Consider the following 22,679-nt stretch of genomic DNA (forward strand, 5'->3'; position numbering starts at 1 on the left):
TATTGCATTGCATTGGGGTAATTAATTGTGGTCAGCTTATGGTTAACTTAATTGCCTGTTATTCCTTTTGTCAAATAAACCTTTGCCATAAAAGCGTATTAATTGATGAATTTATTGCTTATGTGGGGAAAACCCTGAGCATTGCAAAGAGATATCCTTGGAAAATCAACTTCTTAATGTCATTCCTAGGATTATTTTCCCATGGGCAGCGGAGCCAGTTTAGCCAAAAGTCCAAGAGGTGCCACAAGAATGCCTGTGGCATGACCTTCTCTGGCTTCCCTGAGCAAACATTTTAAAGGATATATTTAATAGGTACGTTCGTTTAGTTCATTTTGGTCTCTATTGTGAACATGTGTCGGTGACACTCCTTTTTTGTTACCTTGGTCACATTCCCTAGGGCAAGGCAATTTTTTGTTGGCATTGAAAACGTTGTTTTCCCAATTGCAGTTGAATATCCTTTGTCTTGTGAATATATTAAATGTTTACATTTTAACATTGTCCGAGGCAAACAATTGAAAATCATGTTTTTAATATTGGCCATTCCATTTGTTATTTCTATTTGTTGAAGTACAGGGAAAATTCCCTGAGCTGGAAAATATACATAGGGAAATTTGAGGTACCATTATTATTATTTATATAAAAATATATATATATATGATATATAAAAAACGGCATACGAACTGCTAAAGCTATCGACGCTGGAAAGACTTAAGACTTTAAGTCGAAAATTGTGCCTTAAGGGGTTTCTAGAATGTAAAATAAATAAAGCTCTAGGACTTGGCACACGTCAATTATCTACCGATCTATTATAAATCGTCGTGATCGCAGACCTACTACATTAAGAGCAAAGAAAGCCACTTCCTGTACAGCATTTTTCTGAATCCAAAAAGGCCAATTTAATTCTTTTTGGTCTCCATAAAACTCCATGAACTTTCAGAATCAGAGCACATCCACTTGCAGCACAAGAATTAATTAGGGATATTTCGTAGTCGTAAAAGTCGATCATTGGGTAATTAAAGCGAGTATCCACTGTATTGTTATACGTAATTTAAAGGCATTTACTTCGACATTGTGTGGGAATATTTACGCTTCAATTTCCATTTTTGTTCTCTGTTCGATACGAATCTCTCTCGTGTGTGGTGGCTGTTGCTGTTTGGATTGCAAGCCCGTGGAATGCACAAGTGGCCGACATATTTGTGCATTACAACCAGGGTTGCCACCATCAGCCACCATCAGTCGGGGAGGATGTGCATAAAAGTTGTTAACGGTTTTTTGTACTGCCCTGCGAGTGCAACTGTGTGTGTATAAAGCATAACAGTAATTATGGCTCCCGTGCTCTCCATTCTTCATGCTCTTGGTCCGGGGTCTGGGGTTTCGGGTCTTTACAATTGCTCCTCTCCTACCTGTCTGCTCATCGGTTTATTCCCCCCCAACCCTTTGTTGTATTTGCTTTGGCTCTGGCAATGATTGCAACTTTTCAATTTGTATTTACAAAAGCGAAACAATGCCAGTCATACTATATATCTATAGAGATATACGTTGGTACGATATATCCGTACATGCCCGTATGTCTATCTCCTGAGTTTCGGCTGCTGCACACAAAATACAGACAATCCCTCGTCAGACAGTATTCAGCTTTTTTCAACCACTTAAGCCGATGTTTGGCCAAACTTTATTGCACTTTTAATTATTTATGCGAATGCACATGGTACATGGTAAATGTTTTTTGGATGTTGATTTATGAATGCATCTCGGGGCACCGTGACTCTGGTGTTGTATCAGTTGTACTTCCAACACCATGTAGCTTGTACCAAGAGTCTTGCCGGTAAACTGAAGTGATTTTCCATAATATTATGAAATTTTAAAATGAAATTGCTATAAAGAAATAGGTGTGGTAAAAGCAACTTCAAAAAGCATAAATATATCTCTTTATAATCCATTCTATTATACGAAAGTTCCCTAAGATAGTTTCCTCTTTGAAGTCCCAAAAATGTATTCAAGGAATTCCTGTTTTCAGTAGGTTTTCTCCCTTTTTCCCATTTATCCTTAGAAAACTCTCAGGAAGTTAAGCTGTCTTTTGTGTGGGGACAACCTGCCTGATGCGATTTTTCACAAAAATGCAATTTGCCAGATACGCACCACAAAATTCAAGCACAACTAACTTAATTTACGCTGACAACCCTGGCCGGCACTGGCTCTGACTTTGAGCTCCTTTGGGTCTGCTCTGGTTCGTTGCCTCGCGAGTGTGTGGCAGATGGGTTCCCTGGCCGCAACCGCAGCCCAGCCCCTGACGAGGCGATAAGGTGGAAACGTGATGTAGTCCGCAGGACCTGCTCCTAATGATGCCACATGTCCCGTGGCGGCCCCCCGCTCCCAGCTATAACTAAATACATAGTTTAATTCGTGGCTCGACGCTTTGTTCACGGCTGTTGCTTCTGCTTATGTTTTTAATTCCGTTACGCCTTTGTTGCCAAAGGATTAGGGAAGGGATGGGGCCAGCCCTTCCTCTGCTTTGCTCTTGGTTAATCCTTTGGAGCAAAGCGAGCACGGATTTGGCAGAGAGATTAGCGCTCCGGTTTTTGCGGTTTGTCAGTTTGCTTTCGAGTGTTGCCTGCCACAGAGCAGAAGTTAATTAATTTTCGCTTATTTGATTGCTCGCCTGGTTATGTGTTTTTGGTGCTGGTTCTGGTCTACATATTTGAGCACCATGGAGCACACAAGTAAATTACCGTTGGCACTATATTAAAATGAATTTTTACAAGCGAAAACCATATCCAGATTAATAATATAATGCACTCCTTAATGTAGAAAGTCCAGATCTTAACAAAATACTTATAAATCGAGATATATATATACGACTCTGATAAGTATACTTATAGAACATGGACTAGAATCAGAAACTAAGACAGAGGGTGCGCCCCACTGCCTTGGGTAGCTGAGTCGGTCCCCACAATCCAATCAAAAACTACAGTATCTGCAGAGGCGCACAAAAGACGTTATTTTCGAAAACACGAAATACACAGTCTTTGGCGACGCACGCGAGTGCCCTAGTCGGTGCCAAGAATCCAAAAACAATATACATATGTACGTTGCATAGGCATGATTCGAGGCGACGCGAACGATCGCTCAAAATACAATTGAAGTACCGGTAGGAAAATTAAATTAGAATTTGTTGACTATTATTTTGCAGTCTTTGCTAAGATCTTTTTTTTAAATACATATCTCTATATTTGCCAACGCACCATACCGCACTGTTACCTAGATCTGTGATCTTTTACAAGCCAGACATGGCTGGCTTCCTCTTTTTCGTTTTGAAGTGGCCTTTGTCTACGTGATTTTTAATTATATCCAAATTGTTGACCAACTGCTCCAGAATATCTTCAAGTCGCATCACGCGATTTTTCAGCCTAAAGGTTTTGGCAAACAAAAGAAACGAAGATGACAATATTCGAAGCGAACGCTGAATGTTCTTACCGATACAATTCCTTCTCTTCTATATCTGGATTAGAATCTTCAAAATTTTGGGGACTAGAAGAAGAGATTATGGAGTGATAAAGCCAGAACGTATATGGAACATTTCAACCAAGTAAATTTACCGCTGAAATCTAGTTCGCCTTGGGTCTTCCGCAGCTGCTACGGCTAAGCCAGCCCCATCGGACTGACGCTGACGGCGACGCCTTAGACAGAAGTAGAAGATCCAATTGAAGGCTATACCAATCTTCCTATAGATGTACGAGCCCAAATGACTGCGTCCCGTTGTAATTTCACTCTTCACCGAGTTGTAGGTCTCCATTATGATAGCCAGGAACATGTTCTAATGGAAGACAACCCATGAAAATTCAGAGCGTGTCCAGAGTGATGTTCAAATCTTACCAACAGTATGAAGAACATGAGCAGAATGTAGGTGAGGAAGTAGATGGGGCCCAGCACTCGGTTGGCCTGCTCAATGAGCTTATACTGAAAGTCGCCCAGGATCATGCGAACCATCGTCAAGATTGAGGTCGTAAAGGTATCAAAGTCTGGATGCTTAGTGCCAAAAAGCAGGAGACCCAACTGAGCATAGGCCAGAAAAACAATCCCAAACATGAGACTGAAGCCAGCCAAGTCTTTGTAGCACTACGAATTAACAAAGAATGTATAAATTATGGGTTTGTTTTGGATTGGATTGTATAAGGAAATACCCTTCTGAGTGTCGTTGTGAACTGAACGAGTGTCTTGTTAAAACTGATGAACTTGAATATCTTGATCCACACGAGAAAAGCCAATAGGGCCATCATATCCACGTAAAGGTTGTTCCAGAAGCAAAGATAATCGATACAGAGAAAGCCATGATCTATCTTTTGGATGGATGTAATAGATTTAATATAGAAGGTATGCCAGATGTTGTAGACGAAAGCCAGATAGCAAAACTGCGAACGGAGGAGGTAGATGAGGAAGACATTTGGTTTTAATTTACGAAAATATTTACCAGCAATACGATGCCATCGAGAACATTGAGCAATGATCTGTAGTAGATTTTGAAGCCCGTCTTGCGTAGTTCATTCGTTTCGAAGATCGTGTAGTAAACGATCATCACATACCAGAATATATAGCATACCATCAAAAAGAGACTACGTTCCGTGAAGAACGAAAACTCTCTCACAGTGCACAGGTGTGTCTGCGGTATGATGCAGCCCGTTGGAGGAATTTCTGCTATTAATCTGAAGGAGAAGGAGTACCCTAATTGCTGCTAAATTTCCTATTGAAGATAATACCAACTTGACGCTCTGGAAGATATCCGTATTCTCATTGTATATACTGAACTCAATCACACACAGCCTCGCACCGCGATCCACCCAGTTGAGGTCTTTCAGTTCCTTGATTTTCTTATTGTTCGCATCCTTCTCGTAGCTCAGATCAACGACATACCCACCGGAGCGGTATAAGGTGAGCAGAGTCCAGATGGGCGTGGAACCCAGGTCGCCCATCGACATAAACGAAGTGCCCCTGTGCGTCTTGCTGGTGTCCTCGGCCGACCTTGAGTATGGAGCATAGCAGGTGTTGAAGTACCGGATGAAGGCGTCGTTCACGTAGCAGCTCCCTTTGCGGACGCGTATCTGCCGAATGCGCGGCGGACCGAGCATGAGGTTCTCCCGTAGGAATACACGTCCTCTGAGATAGTTGATCGAATGTTTTGAGTCGTTGGCCAAAATGCCCAATGCATTGCTACCATCACCAGCCACACCAGCACCACCAGCTTGTCTTTTGTCCACCTTTTCTCTAGCAGGGTTGTCCTTTTCTTCGATTTCCCTGAACTCCCGTTCGGTTCGCTCATTTCTAAAACTGTTGTCTCCAGTGTCATCGTCGATCTCCACATATCCATCCTCCATATACAAGCGATCTTCGGTGAGTCGGAATCGTTGCGACTCCTCTTCAGGACTAGAATCTTCTTCAGCAGTTGAGTTTGTTTCGGTCTCATCGTCATCGATTTCGCTTGTTGAGTTGGATGTGTCGACCGACGTACCATCGTCTAGGGTTATAGTCGTACCACCGTGCAACGTTACCAAAAAGTTGTTCTCCAAATAGTCCCACCAATCAGAAACCGTGAGTATTTTCTCAAACGAGATTGTCACTGTGGGCTGCACAACCATTTCACGTACGCTAAACAGTTCTTTTATCGTATTGTTCAGGTAATACATGTACGGTCCTCGCACCGAAAGAGCCACTGAAAGGAAAATAGATTTTGCCAAGCAATTGTATGTGCAGGAATTTATACTTTTGATCAAATAAATGTAACGCCCATAAAGACTACTGACTCGAGAATGGGGGGCAGTCTGCCAATTTGAAAAAATATAAATGGCTAGGAGACTCGGTGAGTTATTGTTGTTTAATTTGAAAGCCTGAATTGAGTTTGCGAATGGACTGGCTCAGTGGCGATGAGCAAATCGTTCAATGCTTCTGGCGGTGTCTCAATTTCAGGTAGTTGCACTTTTCCCAACATCTGAGTCAAGTTTGAATTTGAACGCATAACGATGGGGACATTATTTGTGCATGGCACCAATCAGCACTTTCGAATGAGCGGAATATTAAGAAGAACGACAAAGAATCGAAGTGGACTTGAATGCTCGATGTATGACAAATAAATTGTAATTTTGGGCAAGAATATTGTCGGCCCTTTTACTCACCAATTGATGTAAGGACTAGGAAAATGAGGAATACTCCAAACTCCATGAGAGCATCGCGTACCTCCTCATCAGTCGAATAGTAAATCCGTGATTGCTTCACCTGTGTCATCTGGCGTTTGTTGAACCTTGGGCGTCTACTCAGAATCGGTGTTGGGGGTTTATCCTGGCTAGAATCTGGTTCTTTCTTCTTTCCGAAGATAACTCGTTTCCTCTCTTTCGGTTTTTCGGGAGATTCCTCGATGGTCGCTTTTTGGGGGGATGGTTTTTTAGGCTCAGGTCGGGCAGCGGTCGGTGAGGCTACAACGGGCGATGAGGCTTTAGATGGTTCCGGCACGGGTACACGTTGGGCCATCTGGGCACGAGAAGGAGGCTGTCCCCGCCTGGTGGCTGGTCCTGGTCCAGGTGCTGGTCCTGGTCCTGATCCAGGTGCTGGTCCTGGTCCAGGTGCTGGTCCTGGTGCGGCCATGTATTGTCTCGAAGGACGCGGCATAGTCGTAGGTGGGAGCCCACGTGGGTGGGGCAGTGGCGATATGCCACGTAACTGAGTCACTTGCGATATTCCACGGGGTAGAGTCGGCGGTGGACTGCCGCGGGATTGAGTCGGCCGGGGACTGCCAGGGGCTTGAGTCGGCTGGGAACTGCCACGGGATTGAGTCGGCCGGGGACTGCTAGGGGATTGAGTCGGCTGGGAACTGCCACGGGATTGAGTCGGCCGGGGACTGCCAGGGTCTTGAGTCGGCCTTGGACTGCCATGGGATTGAGTCGGCCGGGGACTGCCAGGGGCTTGAGTCGGCCGGAGACTGCCAAGGGTTTGAATCGGCCGTAAACTGGCAAGGGTTTGAGTCGGTTGTGGAATGCCTCGAGGCCGTGTCGGCGGTGGACTGCCATGTGGTTGAGTCGGCGGTGGATGTGGACTTCCACTTGGTTGAGTTGTTAGTGGATCGCCACCTGGTTGATTCGCTGATGTCCCGCTACGTTGTGGTTTCGGAGGAGGGCTGGGCCGTTGACCCTGTGATCCCTGTTTTTGATCCTTATCCCGTTTGTCCATTTTGAATCAAAACTTTAGCTAGAACTTTTTATTTTTGCAGTAGAAGTTGTGCTTTCAGATGACTGAAAACTTAGAACTGAGACCTGGCAAGACCCCAATGAAAGTCATGAATCTTGAAGCTTAAATAATGTCTACTCGGACCCGGACACATGCAAAACGAGACCCAGACTAAGGTGGATTTCCAGACAACAGCTGCACATTCAGCAATGCCATTCATATGCATATTTCATGCGTTAACGCCAACATTTGAATTGCAACAGGAACGGGGGACCAGGGGAAGGATGCGGCTGCCGAGGAGGACCCTGAAAAGAAAGAGCCATTGCAGGCTGCTCTTGATTTATGGTCCCCCACTGCTGCTCTCCTCTTCCCTATGCCAGCTATCAGCGCCAGTTGAGATGTCAGTGGCGCATAAAGAATCCATGTACAATAGCACCTCTCCCAGCAAACTATTCCAGCAGCTCGTGTGAGGGATAGAAGGTCTGGAGCTGGTAGCGGACTTTCTTGAAGTTTTTATTTTACTTGATGCAATTTGAAACTCCTTTAAATGCATCTCAAAAATCTTCCAGAATATAGAATAGAAAAAAGAACTCAACCTACATGTTCCTCAAGCCAGATAAGCGCTTAGCCCTTTCCAAGGCTCTTCTTTTTGTTGAACCAAAATACATTTAGCCAAAGAATTATTTTAAATATTTTATTATTTATTTGTAAATCTTTAAAACCTCTAGATTTGGTCTGTTTTTTGTTTCATTTTGTTTGACCTCTCGATACAAATACTCATGAAAATGCTTGAATCCTCAATATATAATATTTATTATGTTTAAAATTAAATTTTGCTCTTCAACGTAGAGTGCAATTTAAGTACAAATTGAACAACAAATTGTGTGTTTTTGTATTGAAATCAATTGATGCGAGATAAATTAAAATAGAATATAGCTTACAACTATTAATGACTATAAAATGATGTCTGAATTAAGGATGAAATATAAGCAATCCCCATCCCGATCTGGATGTATATTTTTTGTGTGACGTTTGTTAAGATAGCAACTACATCTATTAGTTAATTGATGATTTCACGTTTTTTCACAGAATTTTCTACCAGTTATTTTAGTTTATTAAGGCTTTCATTTAGATGTTGCTTCCAACGAACGGAATTTCGAATGTTTTGCGGCTTGTTTTGTGCCCTACTACATTTTATTTTATGTATATATATTTTTTGTTTTTGTTTTCTTATCACTTATGTAACTTAAGATTAATTTGCTAAATTGTTTTTCATTTGATTGGTGCAAAATATGATATTCCTTTTAGCCTGCCATTTCCTGGGTTTCTGCTTTTGCTTTTGCTTAACTATTTGGCTTTGAAAAATACTTTGGCGCCACACAACGCAGCTTCATATTTCTGGGGTTTTACTCGTATTTTTTGGGTTTGTTTTTTGGATTTGTTTGCCGACCACATTGAATAGTTTTGGTAGTGGTTGATGGTGGTTAATGGTTGATGGGTTTTCAGCAAATGTGATTACAACAAGGATGCAACTTTTAGGCTACTTCTTTGGTTGGATTTGTGTGTGTTTGCCGTTTCGTTCTGTTCCGTTCCGTTCCATCTTTTATTTCTGTGCATTCTATAACTTTTATCTTTCTATTTATCTTTAGCTTTAGCTGTGTGTGTGTGTGTGTGTGTGGTGTGTGTTGTGTGTTCACTTATCAGATACATTTTTGTAATTGGTCCTTTGGTTTCCGAACTTTGCTTAGAAGGCACAATTGTTAAAACTATAGTTTCCATCCACTGTCTATCTGCAGGGGTGTACATGGATGTGTGTAGATGTGTCTAGTACGGCTTGGCCGCATCCTTGGAACGTTTCAGTTGGACCTTCAAGCGCTTGGTCCCTATCTGGAAACCATGCATCGCCTGTATGGCCGCATTGGCCGAATGTGGATTGTCGTACGATACGAAGCCGAAGCATTTCGATAGGTTCGTCTGCTTATCGATGAACACCTTGGCCGACAGCACATTTCCGAAGGGCAGAAATGTCGAGGCGAGATCCGTGTCGATGAACTCCTGAGGTAGATGATAAATGAACAGATTGCTGCCATCGGGACCTGAGCGGGAGAGTTCTTTTAAGTAAAGGGGAGTCTTGAATGGTTTTTTCTGTGCTGGACTCACCCTCGATCTGTTTGCCAGCCACGCCTGCGGCGGCTGCTTGTAGGGCACTGGCATTCAGGGACTGTGACGAGGCTCCATAGGCAGCACCTGGCACCGATCCATTTGTCAGTCCACTCAGGGTTGGCGTGTAGGGATCTGCGGCACTTGCGTTCCCTGGAATCGTAAGCAAAATAGTTGTAAATATTTCGATATTTGTAGAAAAATTATATTTCTCAATATGGATTTCCTAGAAACAAAAAAACTTGACCAGAAACAGAACACTCACACAGGAACAACACTCGTGCACAGATGGAGACGGGAACACACACATACAGAGAAAGAGACACTCATAGATATATATATATGGTATATATATGTAGTTACATCTGAACAATAAACGTGCCTCGAGTTGAGTTAACGCATATGAGATTTTCCCTTTTATTTATTATTACTTTTTTCTCACTTTTCCCTCTCTCTGGCGTTGTAATGTTTTTTGTTTCACTCGTCGTCCCTTCCATTATTAAATTTGATATTTTCTTTTATTTCTCCTCTTTTTTTTGCCTTTGTTTTGTGTATTTTTGTATACTGAAAAATTTGTTAGCCTTTGTTGTTTGGTCTCCCAGCGTGGCGCCAATTTTAATCGAGCCTGCCAGCCCCTTAGCCCCCCACCCGCTGCCCAAACACCTTGGCCCTCTGATGCTCGCTTTGTGCAATAATCTGCACCTTTTTTTTGCTGGTGTTTTCCTTTCTACTAAAAATTTATTACATTCTTTAGTTTTTTCATAAGGTTTTATTGCATTTCATGGCTGTAGTTTTTATGTTCCTGCAAATTACTGGAGTGCATTTTTCATCGCAAACATTTGCGGGTACTCCGCCATTTTAGATGGAAATTAATTTTCATGTTTTGCGGAATCCATAAAACTGAAGTTTACTAATTGAAAATGAACTGTAATCGGTGGGGCGGGGCGGGGAGGGGTTGATGTGGAAAAAATGGACTAAAATTTATTGGGAAACTTTCTGTATTTGATTTGGTTTCATGTGGGCCAATTAACGTTTGTTCCAAACTTTTTCAGTCCGAAAGAATTTTTTGCATGGCCAGGATTTTATCCAACGACCGGCTGGCATGAAAAAAATATAAAGCGAAACCCATACGTTTTTTTAGGTCTTCATTTAGAGTATAAAAGAAAGCTTAAAGGGTATTTGAGTGTGGGCCAGTGGAACATTGCTACTAAACGGATAAAATGGTTTCCAAGATACAGGTTTTTTCTCAACCCAAGCGTTTCCAGATTTAAATAGATCAACCCCACATGAATGCTTTGACTTTGAAATGATTTTGTGTGATTTTTTCTCTTTTTTTTGGTTTGAAATATTAATATAGTAGAATTATCCTTCATGTAAATATTAAGCTGCTGCCTGGCTCGGCGAAAATGTCCCTTTGATATTATTATTATTATTTTTCTAGTATTTCTATTTTTAAATGCAATCAACAATGCATTGTATGGACTGTAATTTTTTCCTTTTTGTCAGCAACATTGATTTGAATTATTTTTGCCATTTGGTTTGGGTTTTTTCATATTTTTTTATGGCCACGATGCAAAATATGTCTACGGTTTTCATTTTTTTACTCATCTATTGTGCTGGAAAAATCATTTTTTATTGACAGAGATGGGCAAACGGATAAACACAAACAACAAATATACGGAGAGCACCAAAAATTAAATTAGAATACATACATATGTAGAACCAACTAGTATTAGTTTTATGGAGAGACCAACAAAGATATGAATATATAAAGAATTTTAATTAACAATAGAGTTTTTTGGAATTGACAGGCCCTGCGGGAATTCGGAAAGGTTTTATATTAGTGTATATTTATTTTTTACCCAGCATCTATATAATAATAGCGAGATAGAGAGGCTCGATTCAGATAGAAGGGATTCTGGGATCAAGTTGTATGGAAAGGGAAAAAATTTGGAATAACCAGTTGGGGGCTTGGAATATAGTTAGAAAGCATATTTTCGTATTGCTTCAAGTTCCAAACTTTTAAATAGTTAAATATTTGCCTAGCTAGGGACTGTGAAATCTAATGTTCTCTATAATTTGAAAAGAAATATCTTTTAATTAAAGATTATCTGTTCTAACTTCTTCTTCTAAAAAGACTGACGAGTTCTGAAGGAACCCCAGGGATTTATTTATCAGATTGTGTGATTTGTTCTCAAATGTTATATAAGATGTTGCAATAATGGTCTATACCAATTCTTCATTCGTCATTGGCTTTTTACCTCACAGATGTTACTCTACCAATTCCTATATTTTCTTAAATTTTTATTAGAGAATATTATTAATCTCGTACAAGGGGCATAAACGATATATTAGGCATAAATGATACTGTAATCTGGAAAGATGATTTGTGTAGTACGCAGCGGAGCGGGGCACATGCAGGATTGACAAAGGTTTCTCTTTGTTTGTGGGTTAGTGTAAGTAAATTTTCGAGGTTCAACTCTTCGTTTTAGTACAGTACAAGACAAAACAGTTAACACACACACACACACAGACGGAGTACAAGTGTACAGCACACCATACACTCACATGGATACACGGATACATGGATAGGCACAATCGGGGGTTCGATCTACTTACAGAGCGCGTTCAGCGACAGCGTTTGGCCGGCGCTCGACTGCGGTGAGGGCGTGGCCGCGTGCCCCATCAGCTGGGACATGCTGTACGGATGCTGGATCAGCTGTCCGGCGGAGGACGCTGCTCCGGCCTGGGCGTAGACCAGGGAGTGCTGCTGCTGCTGCTGGCGATGTGGGTGGAGGCTGCTGCTGGTCGATGTGTGGTTATGGATGCTGTGGATGCTGCTGCTGTTATTGTTGTTGCTGTTGATGTTGTTGCTGTTGTTGGGGGCGGTTGCGATGGTGAGCGATGGATGCTGGTGGTGCTGGTGCTGGTGGGAGGTGGGCGCGGCTAGCAGGGTTACCAGATTCTGCATAGACAGGGATGGAGCGGCGAGCAGTCCAGCGCTAGGAGCATGCCCGGCGGCAGGGAGCCCGAGGCTGCTGCCGCTGCCACCGCCGCCGCCGCCGAGGGATGATGCTGCGGATGATGATGGGCCGCCGCTGCCAAGTGAGAGAGGTGCTGCGGATGCGGCTGCTGCTGCTGCAGCCGATATAGTTGCTGCTGCTGCTGCTGCACCGACGGATGTGGCGCCGCCCCCGGATGGGCCGTGCTGGCTGTGGTGGGCACTGTTATCCGGTGGATGGAAGTTTAGTCCTGATTTTCCATATTTATTTTTTGTTTGTGTTTTTTTTTTGTACAGTTTTTGAGTTTTTGGTTTTATGGTTTTAAGGTTTTGGTTGAGTTGGTTGAGTTGATTGATTGATTGATTGTTTTTTTTTTGTACATGACCACAGAGTCAATCATAGACATACCAAAAAATGTTCAACGAATATTTATATATAAAAAACATAGAAGAAAACACACACCCAATTGGATTATTTACATTTACAAAAATTATACAAAAAAAATTAATTTTGATTTTAATTTTTTTTTTGTTTGCAATGCAATTATTGTTTTTTTTTTGTTTCGATGTTGATCGATAAGAATTCATGTAAATATTTGAACATACAAATCAAAACAAATACAAGTAAATCAACAAAATTAAAAAATAAATCACGGAACAAGAAAATGACGAAAGAAAGGGAAAACGGGTAAGGGAAAAACAAGAACAAAATGAAAATGTAAAACATAAAATGATAAAATCAAATAAACATACAAAATTAATAAACTATTAGATACTAAAATAAGGACAAGACTAAATAAATGGAAATTATAATTTAATTGAAGTAATTTTATATTTTTAATGTATTGAATTATTAAATTTCAAAGTAATTTAAAATGAAAAAAAGATTCAATTTCCAAATCAAATTGAGGAATATTTAAAAGATTTTTTTGATAAATTAAATAAAAAATTTCCATTCAATTATAATCAAAATAATAATAAGAAATTAATTGAGAAAATTAAATAAAATTGAGGTAAATAAGGCGGGGATGCAAGAAATTAAGTAAATAAATAAAAATCATACATAAATAAAATAAAAATAAATCAAAATATAAACCAAGGACAAAATTCAGACAGTTAAATAAATACATAAATCTCAGTTCAATCGAATGCAGTTAGCCATAAGCTTTATCAAATTTAATTTAACTAAATTAAATTGTGTAAAAAATGAGATAACATTTTAAGAGGCTGGCAAAAAGAAACAGGAAATGAGGGGCGACTTCCGGTTTCCGGATTCAATCCGATGTTGCATACTTGGCGGCGCGGGCGAATGAGTGAAAGCTTTTCTACACAAAACAAGGATCCTAGGAACACATAAGAAAGAGACAGGGCGAACAGGCAGGTGCCGTATGCGTGTGTGGAGCAGAGAGAGATGGACACAGACATTCACGTGGGGTACAGGGTGTGGGGGGTATTGTCTAGCATATTTAAAGAATATTCACAAAAATTGCTTTCTATCTTTGAATGAGCTGCCAGTAGGCTTGGGTGTCTGTCTGGGGGTCGGCATGGGTGTGTTTGTGTGTGTGTTTAGTCGGACTATCCTTAGATGTGGAGTCCCACTCTCCTGAAACACCTTTTGTGGGCATAATAAAACTTTAAGTGTTCTCACCTGCGGACAACTTCAGGCTGTTGCTGTTGCCACATTGGAATTGCATTTGTTTTACATGCCAGCGCCCTTGCTCCACTCCCCAGGCTATTGGGGCAGTCTCCTGTTTTTTTTTTGCACCCCTTCTAAGGCCCCTCCCTGCCTGCTTTTATATTCCACTCTTCTATGGTTCTTTGCCTTTGATGGCGCCATTGCCCTGGGGGCCTTTCGGAAAGTCTTGTAAAAAATTTCCAACTTGCCAGCGAGCAAAGAAAAACCAACACAAAATGCTAGACAAAGACGTTCCTTCTGGGTTATTTCTTTGCGGGTTCCCTCGCATGTATATGGGTAAACATTTTTCATGTTTCATGCGAGTTTTCCTGGGAAAACATTCTTGCCTGACAAATAATTAGCTTCCCTTTGAAAGCCACTTTTTCCATGGGCCACAATTAAATAAAGTTTACCGTCATCTTGGCCGAAATTGGTCAAATCAGCAAACGTTTACAGGTCCGCCGCATCCACTTAACGGTTTCATTCAGCACTTAAGGATATATACCAGAAAAGCGAGTGGAGAGGATGAAGGAGCCTGGAGGACACGTTCCGTACATTTGCTGGCCATCAGAGTTCGGTGTCGTTGAGTCTTCTTCTCCAGCTTCTGCTGCTCCTCTGTGTATGGATGGGGCTGACATTTAAAAACGTCATTTGTTATTCAAGTGGCATACGTCGTCGCTCTAAGTTCCTTCTAACTGCCCGACTGCCCAGCCCAGCCCAGCCCTGCCCAGCCCAGCCCAGCCCAGCCCTGACTGTCGCCGCTTACTGTCCACTGTCCACCGTTTACTGTTACTGTTACTGCCGTCAGGTCGGCATCCTTCCATCTGCGATACCCTTTCGCTTTCCATGTGTCTTGGTCGGGGATGTAGGGCTTGCAGGCTGCTTAAAGGGATTCATATTTATTGTGGAGTGTATCGATATTTTGGGATGTAAGCTCTCTTTCTAGACTATGATGGTGACTTTTTATAGATGTTATATTCTCAGCAATCTGCTCTCCCGTTAGAGCATCCAATCTTTCCCAAACTCTACATCCTGGATGGAATTTTTTGTTCTTTGTGCGATTACATCACGCGCCGCTCAACATTTGGCTGTCTGTGATTCCCCCTTTTACGAGTATTTCATTCTCTTTTTTTCTTCGTCGGTTTTGCTGTTTGTTCAAGTTCTCTTGTGCTTGATTTGTTATGCGCAAAATGTCCACGTTCACGTCGAGACTGGCCAGACTGAAGGTGGTGCGGGGGGGTGGGGCGTGGCACGTCGGTCATTCTAATGAAGCGACGTTGCATATGCAACACGTTTACATTGACGCCCTGTACGTGTGTACGTAGGGCTGTGTCTCGTCTGTGTGCGAGTCCGAAATCTGTGTGTCCGTCTGGGGCCATCATCATCGCTCTGCTGCTGCTGCTGCTGTTGTTGTCATCCCTGTCATTGTCGTTGTCCACCTTTTAATCCTATTACAATGTTTTTGTTTTATTCATCATGCTTTGCTCTTCAGCTGCTGGGCTGAGCCTTCTTTCCGTTCCTGGTCCTTGTCCTGCTCCTGGCCTAACCTTTCCCCCGTTTCCTTCACTGGTCCTTCAGGTCTGGCTGTCTGTCAGCCGTCTGCATTTATGCAAATTTTGTTGCTTAAATTGAAATTAATTATTTGACAGTTGTCCCCTTATTCCTCCTTTTGTTATTCTCTATACTCTCCTTGTCTAAGCCGAGTTTCCTGTTTATAAATGAAGCAACAACAGATTTGCTAAAAAACAGGGAAGAATGCAACTTTTTTTGTAACTTTTACATTAATTCTTGTTGACTTCTTTAAATGCCCAACAAATAACTGCCCGTGCACGAAGCTTCAGCAAATCGGAGGTCATTTATCTAAGGGTTACCAAAAATCCCCGTTTTTAGCCTTAAATAATGGAAGGTTTCTATAGCTGTTTCTGGGTATGTTTTACAAATTTAAACATACAAAAATGAAGGGATCATTTGAAATTTGTATTTTGAAAGTGAAGAAAATAAACTCCTAGTTTTGATCTGTATGAAAAACCTCTTGAGAAGATTCCTGGCAGCTCTTTTCTAATCAATCCCTAAACACACACACATGGGTGGGAAAATGTATCGATCAAGTGAAGAAAACACGACAAAATGAATGAGAAGACAACAAGAAAGTTAAAAATAGGTACTACAAAAACACGCAAAATAAAATTACAATTGAGGTTGAATCATTTACGAGTATCTTTAGGTATCCGTGGGTTGCAGTAAGAAACACAAATAAAGTGCGCGATTGAAACAAAAGTAAAGAACACGAAAACACGTTGAAAATTCTTGGATAAGGTAACGAGCAAATGGGTGGAAACGGAACAGAGATAGATATATAGTATAATGAAACGATAGAGACAGTTAGAATGATGCAACGCTGTGGATTTGTATCTGTATCTTTTGCTAAACCGATCGATCAGATTGGAGTTCTTTGGGTTGGAATGGGGACGGTTCTTAACATCCTAATATGGGGCTCTTAACATCTGAAGTATTCCTCCACTCACCTGGCAGATAATGAGCCGGACTCAGTCCGTAGCTGTGCAGCTGTTGGTAGAGCTGCAGGTGGGCCGCTGCCGCTGGATCTCCGCCCAGATAGGCCGCTGCCGCAGCCGCCGCCGCGGCTGCTGCCGCTCCCTGGTGCGGATTGCCGGTCATCAGGGTGGGCGCCAGAGAGGCGTTCAACTGGGCCGATGTCGGCACCGACACGAGGGCTGTCTGTGTACCGCTTCCCGCCTGCTGGACAGGTGGCACTGCGGCCAGTGCTGCGGCCATCGATGGATTGGGTCTCGGGGCCGAGGTTGGGGCAGCTATTAGGGCGGTGGCTGTGTTGGCGGTGGGCGTGGTTGTGGCAGCCGACGCTCCACTGGGCGTCTGGCCGGTCAGGGCATTGATGCCGCAGAAGGCGTGCAGCTGTTGCATCTTCTTTTGGTCCTTCTCCTTCTGCGTGTCGGCGAACTTGACGACAAGCGGAGCGGAGCAGCCCTCCATGGTCTGACTCTGGTGAAGGGACTGGAAAAAGGATGGGGGAAAATGGATTTATAATGTCATATATTGTATATTTCTATCCTGAAAGAGTACTCTGTTTGATAACCCAAGGAAAATCCCCTGCAGTATCGAACTTGTACGTATTTCCATGAAGCTCTCCCTGCCCAAAATGCACGACACCTTCCTTGCCAGCCACCAACTTTGTGTAACTACGAGGACCTGTTTAAAAAGGTCGGAAATTTCCCTAATTACTTTGTAGCCAAGAGCAGACGCAGCAGCAGCAGTGGCAGTGGCAGTGGCAGCCACAGCGGCAAAACAATGCGCCGGCCATAAAAGTCGCGCCAGAGCCGCAAGAATTATAGTCAATGTAATTAAAGAGCACTTCTGGTGCCTGCCACGATACACAGGCGGTGGCGGTGGCGGAGGCGCACGGTGTGCCAGGAGGCAGGATGCAGGCCAGAGTTGCCGCCGTTGCCACAATTGAGCGGAAGTTTTGGGCCCAGGACCGCCCATAGCCGTGGATGAGTTTCAATGACAAAGTCTACATAAACCGGAAAATAAGTAAAGTGGCTAACCTCCCAGCCCCAGTCCCACCCCCCACCCCCCACCCCCCTCCATTTGGACCGCAACCTAAATGGCAGCCTTGGCTAAATGTTTGGCCTGGTTTCGAGAGTTCAGAGTTGCACAGGCGGGATTTTTGTTTGTTTTTGGGCTTAGCAGAAAGGTGTAAATTAAGTCACCTAAGCGGACAAATGGGTCTCTGGTCTGTCAGATCTGTTGTGGCTGAGGCCGGAGGTAGGAGCCTGTCCGGGCCTCAAGGTGGTCGGCCGGGACACGGCTTAAGTGCGCGTCATTTATGCTGATGCTGTAAGCCGCATCTCAGTTGCCATAAAACTTATCTGTTCTCAGTTTCCCCACTGCTGCCCGGCTTTTGAGGGTCTTCTGTGCAGGAATTGCAACATCAAGTGGAAGGAAAGCAAGTAGCCGAAGGAGTGGGGGAGGTATTTAAATATATAAAGAATGGGAAAGGAAAAGGATGGAATATTCCAGGGGATTCAATTATTTGAAACATTTAATACGCAAAAAATGTATGAAAATTTCTAGAATTTTTCCCTTAACTTCTCCCGCTCTGTTCTGGCTTCTTTTCTCTTTTCTGGCCAGAAGCAAACCATAAACGGGTTAAATGACCCGTTAGCCAAGAGTGAGCATTAAAAACCGAACCGTACCGCATTCCAAACTTCGCTCCAGAAGAGCTCCAACCACTTGACAAATTAGCAGGAGACGAAAGCAAAGCAAAGCAAAAAATATAAGAAAATTTGCATGCGTTGAAAAATGCTATCATCATTTGCTCGTCCCTCTGGGTTCTATTCCTGTTTTATGTATGGAAAAAACAGGAGTTAATGGAGGAGCAGTAGCCGTAGAGAATAAATTGCTGGGCTATAAACATGGCACATTAATATTAAATGCATTTTGCCAGCAGCCTTCAGCTTGAGCTTCAGATTCTTTGGGTTTTGTGGGAGGGGGCCTTTGGGGTTGGCAATTTCATCGCTTGGGATTGCATTTGATGGCGCTGCATACTTTCAGGCGTCAATAGACTGCAATGACTCTGCAATCCTTGCTATCATTTTGGTCCTGGCCAGCTCCTGCTCCAGCTCCAGCTGCAGCCTAAGTATCAGCTTTGGGTCCAGTCTTCCATCTTCAGGTCTTGGCGCTACCCGAAGCTCATTGCCGGCTCGTGCGTGACTGGCATCCCGTAATGCGACTTCAAATGCATTAAAATCGCTGACACCCACACACATGCCTGTACAGTGGTCACTCGTGTGTGGAACATATCACAAAAGTATTTACTGTGTAATTAAAAAAACCCATGAAATTCTAACTACTTGGATGTGGGACGTTTTTTGGGCCCAGACGTAATCAGAGTCTCTACAAATACTGGGCTTAGAAGGATCCCTTCTAATCATAGCGGAACTCAAAAAGATTTCTCAAGTAAGGTCTAAGGACCACAAAGCCTGCGCAGCCTGTACATTTGTCTGTGTCTGTGTGTTGGTGTGCCTGCAAATGTGAATGTAAATGTATGCATGTATGGCTTTATAATGGCTGCAGCACCCACAACAACATTCATCTTGCAAAAGGCGACAAATTATGTGCAATATACACAGAGAGCAGAGACAGAGAACAGAGACAGAGACAACATGCTTGGACTGCACTGCCCTCTCTCCCCGCCCCCAGCACTGTGTCTCCCTTTACATGTGTTTGTGTGTGTTTGGCTGTCGGAAGTTTGTAATTTTGCCTGTTTCCGGCGCAAAACTTGCATTAGTGTACGAGTGTGTGTGAGTGTGCGTGAGTGTGCGAGTGTGAGAGTGTGGGAGGGAATAGAGAGGGTTACTTGGATGGCACCAGGATTGCCGTTGACTTCTTCCGCTGCCAGAGGCGGCGTCTTGCTTGCGTTTCTGTTTCCTGTTTGCCGTTGCATGCGGTTTTTGTTGCTGCCGCTGCCGTTGCTGCTGCTGCTGCCATTGTGGAACGAAGCTCTGTGTATCTGTGTGGTTGCTATGTGCTTGAGTATATGTGAGAGATGGAGTCGTGTTTTATATGCGCGATTCTTGCCGCCACAGCAATTAATCATTGCGACAGTTTTTCCCACACACACCACAGGGGCAGCAGCAACAGCAGCAGAAACGATGAGATTGTTAAGCGGGGCTTTGATTGGACTTAAAGGTGACTTTTGCCCACGTTAGGGCACCCACTCTTTCCAGTGTAGTAATCCGCATAATAATATCTGCTTTAATGAATCTCGTAAGGCAATAAGCTCTAACCCTTTGTGAACCCTGGCTGCAATGTATCGATGTGTGGAAGGAAAACAGCCCGAAGACACTGCAATATGGCTTCAATTTGGTTGTAAAACCCTTTAAATACTTCAAAATCTACCCCAGTTTACATGATGGCTGCCTCTTTCCTCGCATTGAATAGAAAAGTTGATACCCCCCTTTCAGATTTGTCATAGAGCCTGCTTTAAAGCCCTCATCCTCCCCCACCCCAGTCCAAACCCCTCCTTTAGACTCACCTTGATCGCCCCAATGGCGTTCTGTTTAGTTGCGAATGTAACGAAGGCGCAGCCCTTGCTCTGTCCGGCCTGATCCCGGAGCACGGTGCACTCCTCAATGGTGCCGTGGCCCGTGAATAGCTGCCTCACATCGGCCTCCGTGTACTTTTTGTTCAGCATCCCGACGAAAAGTTTACGCTCTGTAAATACATCAAATGCATAAAAGCAGAAAGCTCGGTTTAATATAAAAACGAATGCATACAAAATGTTACAAATAAAATAAATACTCGTTCTCCTCTACTCGGGGTCGTACAAGTTGAAGTAGAAGAATGCTGGCACAAAATTAACATAAATAACAATTGCGGAAATTACGTGAGGCGGGTCAAGAGGTCGTCCAACTACGCAACATCGACGGGGGCGGGGCGGGCGGTAGGCCAAATGTTTTCATTTGTTTTAAAGCCAAACTTAATGAGTTGCCGATGCAGAAGGGAGTACGAGTACGAGTACGGGTCCGAGCACCGGAGTGACTATTATTATGGCTTGCGGTGCGGTGTGCGGTACTTTATCCAGCCCTCATCCACATGGCTGTAAAAATGTTGCCCCAGCTGAGGCTGAAGCTGAAGCTGGGACTGCTGCCTGGCTGGCTGATTGACTAACTGACTGACTGAATGACTGACGTGCGCTCCAAATGGTGGCCATAAAAATGGCATTAAAAGCGCACACACACACACACACACACGCACGCACAGGTGTATGCATGTGAGTGCAGGGATATGCGTGTGTGCAGCTTTAAAGTTTACAGGGAAACAAAGGTGACACAGAGCTGAGAATTTGGCTGTTTTCAAGCTGAAACTTGTCTTCAAATTGCAAAGGAATTTGTATATGTATCGCTATTTACAGCAATTTTCCTTAAAATTTGTGGTTTCATGACAAATTTAAGACTCTCCTTCGCACCTAAAGTCTTAACTTTTCTATAGATCTGTGTTTGAGGGTGGATAGTGTTGTAGGATGTAGGGGGACTCCAGCTATGAGTGCAAAAAAGTACAGGACAGAAGTCATGGTGCGATATGCTATGTTTCTGTATTTCACTGTATTTTACAGGTGTCCGATCCGAGCAATAACAATGTTGGATATTTATACATGTCTGATGCATTCATTGAGCTATTTGATTACCTCTTATGCTCTTCTGTAATTGCATGAAGATTTCTAGGACTAACCGTAGAAACTAGGAACCTCTCTTCTCTAGAAAACTCGAAGAAAACTCTCTAGAAACTCTCCCTTCTCTAGCATCTACAATTTGTTGCACCCATCACTGGCTCCACATCCAGCACCCTGGAGCCCCCACAGGTGAAAATATGTTCAGTAGATGTTTTTTATGAACTCTTAGCTGGGTCTTAAATACGTTAATGAGCTCCCAATGTGCGTGTCTGACTTTTCCCGCTTAACGATCGACCAGCGCAAGTATTTAACCCAAATTGTGCAACACATGGCGTATGAGTGATATTTTCGGGACTTTCCCTCGAACGGGGGAGTGTGCAATTAATCAGGGAACAACTTTGTAAGCAGCTGGGACCTGCAAGGGAAAGGAACTTTAAGCTGCAACAATAAATCGTCTTCATCTTTGCCCTGTATATGCACATATGGGTGGGGAGGGGGAAGGGAGGGGGACTACTAGATCTGGTGGTCCTCCGAAAAAGAGAACATTTGTAGAGGGAAAAGTTTTGTGCATGGCAATTGTTATGCTTTATCTGAGGCCCCAGTCCGGAGTGGCAAAACTATTTGGAGGGTGGGGGGGATGGGGGGGGTGCGCACATGCAAAAGACTAAAAACGCAATCGCAACAAATCGAATCAATGCAACAAGAACGGAACGAAACGGAACAGGCGGACTGCAGCAATAAGAAGGAAAAACTTTTCATTCTGCAACACTTTCGAACACTCTCCAGCAGCCACTGTTTTTTCCTCCCTACCCCCCTCAAAGTTTTGCCATACGCATTCTGAGGGGGATTGCTCTGGAATTCTCTCAAAAACAAACTAAGCGTGCGTTCAAACCACTTTTGATACTCTAACTGGCACTGGAGTTGGGAGGATCACTGCGTTAAGCAATGCGGCTTGTAAGATGGCGAAAACAGTGGCAGTTCGAGACTTCAACGGATGAATGGAAGGCTAATGCATTAGTGGCCTCATTGGGTTTAGGTCTCTCTTCAAAGTATGATTTTCTTGTTAAAAATATTCCACAGAACTGAAAAGCCTACAGTCCAAAACAACCTCAATCGCTGGCTTGGCTTTGGCTTCTTCAAGGGCATCCATACATTCACCAAAGCCCAGACTTGGTGTCGAAACCCCTTCATGGCAGGGGTGTCGTAAAGTATAAATATAGAAAATTGTGTCGCTGCAAGGGAAGTGATTGGAAATTGTTGCATTCGCCTGGCGTTGGCACTGCCTGGTGGAGGTGATCCGTGGAGACCCCAAGCCCGAGCACTCAGAACGCACTCAACCTGTTAGAAGGCTCCCCCCAGTCCCCAAGCCTTATCGTGTGTGTGTGGGGAGGAAAGTTTTTTCCAACTCGAGGCATTCCTGTGCG

At 43.3% G+C, this 22,679-nt stretch overlaps 2 protein-coding genes across 9 annotated transcripts in view; both read right to left on the reverse strand.

Moving 5' to 3' along the window:
* Nucleotides 1-3,177: 3,177 nt before the first annotated feature.
* Nucleotides 3,178-7,318, reverse strand: Pkd2 (Polycystic kidney disease 2). Its single transcript, XM_002132677.3, has 8 exons — nucleotides 6,165-7,318; nucleotides 4,759-5,704; nucleotides 4,469-4,700; nucleotides 4,182-4,409; nucleotides 3,874-4,116; nucleotides 3,597-3,814; nucleotides 3,475-3,528; nucleotides 3,178-3,407 (listed from the first exon to the last, which is right to left on the reverse strand). Exons 1-8 carry the CDS (start codon nucleotides 7,210-7,212, stop codon nucleotides 3,275-3,277), a joined length of 3,102 nt encoding a protein of 1,033 aa, XP_002132713.2. The 5' UTR covers nucleotides 7,213-7,318; the 3' UTR covers nucleotides 3,178-3,274.
* A 629-nt stretch (nucleotides 7,319-7,947) lies between these two features.
* The window catches only part of bru2 (bruno 2), a 53,359-nt gene continuing 38,627 nt past the window's right edge, over nucleotides 7,948-22,679 (reverse strand). For 6 of the 8 annotated variants that reach the window (XM_033379585.1, XM_033379584.1, XM_033379583.1 and 3 more), the window contains 5 exons: nucleotides 20,119-20,297; nucleotides 16,571-17,075; nucleotides 11,989-12,621; nucleotides 9,370-9,522; nucleotides 7,948-9,305 (listed from right to left, as the gene is read on the reverse strand). In XM_033379585.1, coding sequence (XP_033235476.1) covers nucleotides 9,034-9,305; nucleotides 9,370-9,522; nucleotides 11,989-12,621; nucleotides 16,571-17,075; nucleotides 20,119-20,297 — 1,742 coding nt within the window. In that variant the 3' untranslated portion in view covers nucleotides 7,948-9,033. Of the gene's footprint in view, nucleotides 9,306-9,369; nucleotides 9,523-11,988; nucleotides 12,622-16,570; nucleotides 17,076-20,118; nucleotides 20,298-22,679 lie in introns of those variants that run through there. The other 2 variants (XM_002132678.3, XM_015180652.2) reach the window with 2 other exon arrangements.

This window comes from Drosophila pseudoobscura, chromosome 4 (genome assembly GCF_009870125.1).
Source record: "Drosophila pseudoobscura strain MV-25-SWS-2005 chromosome 4, UCI_Dpse_MV25, whole genome shotgun sequence".
Lineage (NCBI taxonomy): Eukaryota > Metazoa > Arthropoda > Insecta > Diptera > Drosophilidae > Drosophila > Drosophila pseudoobscura.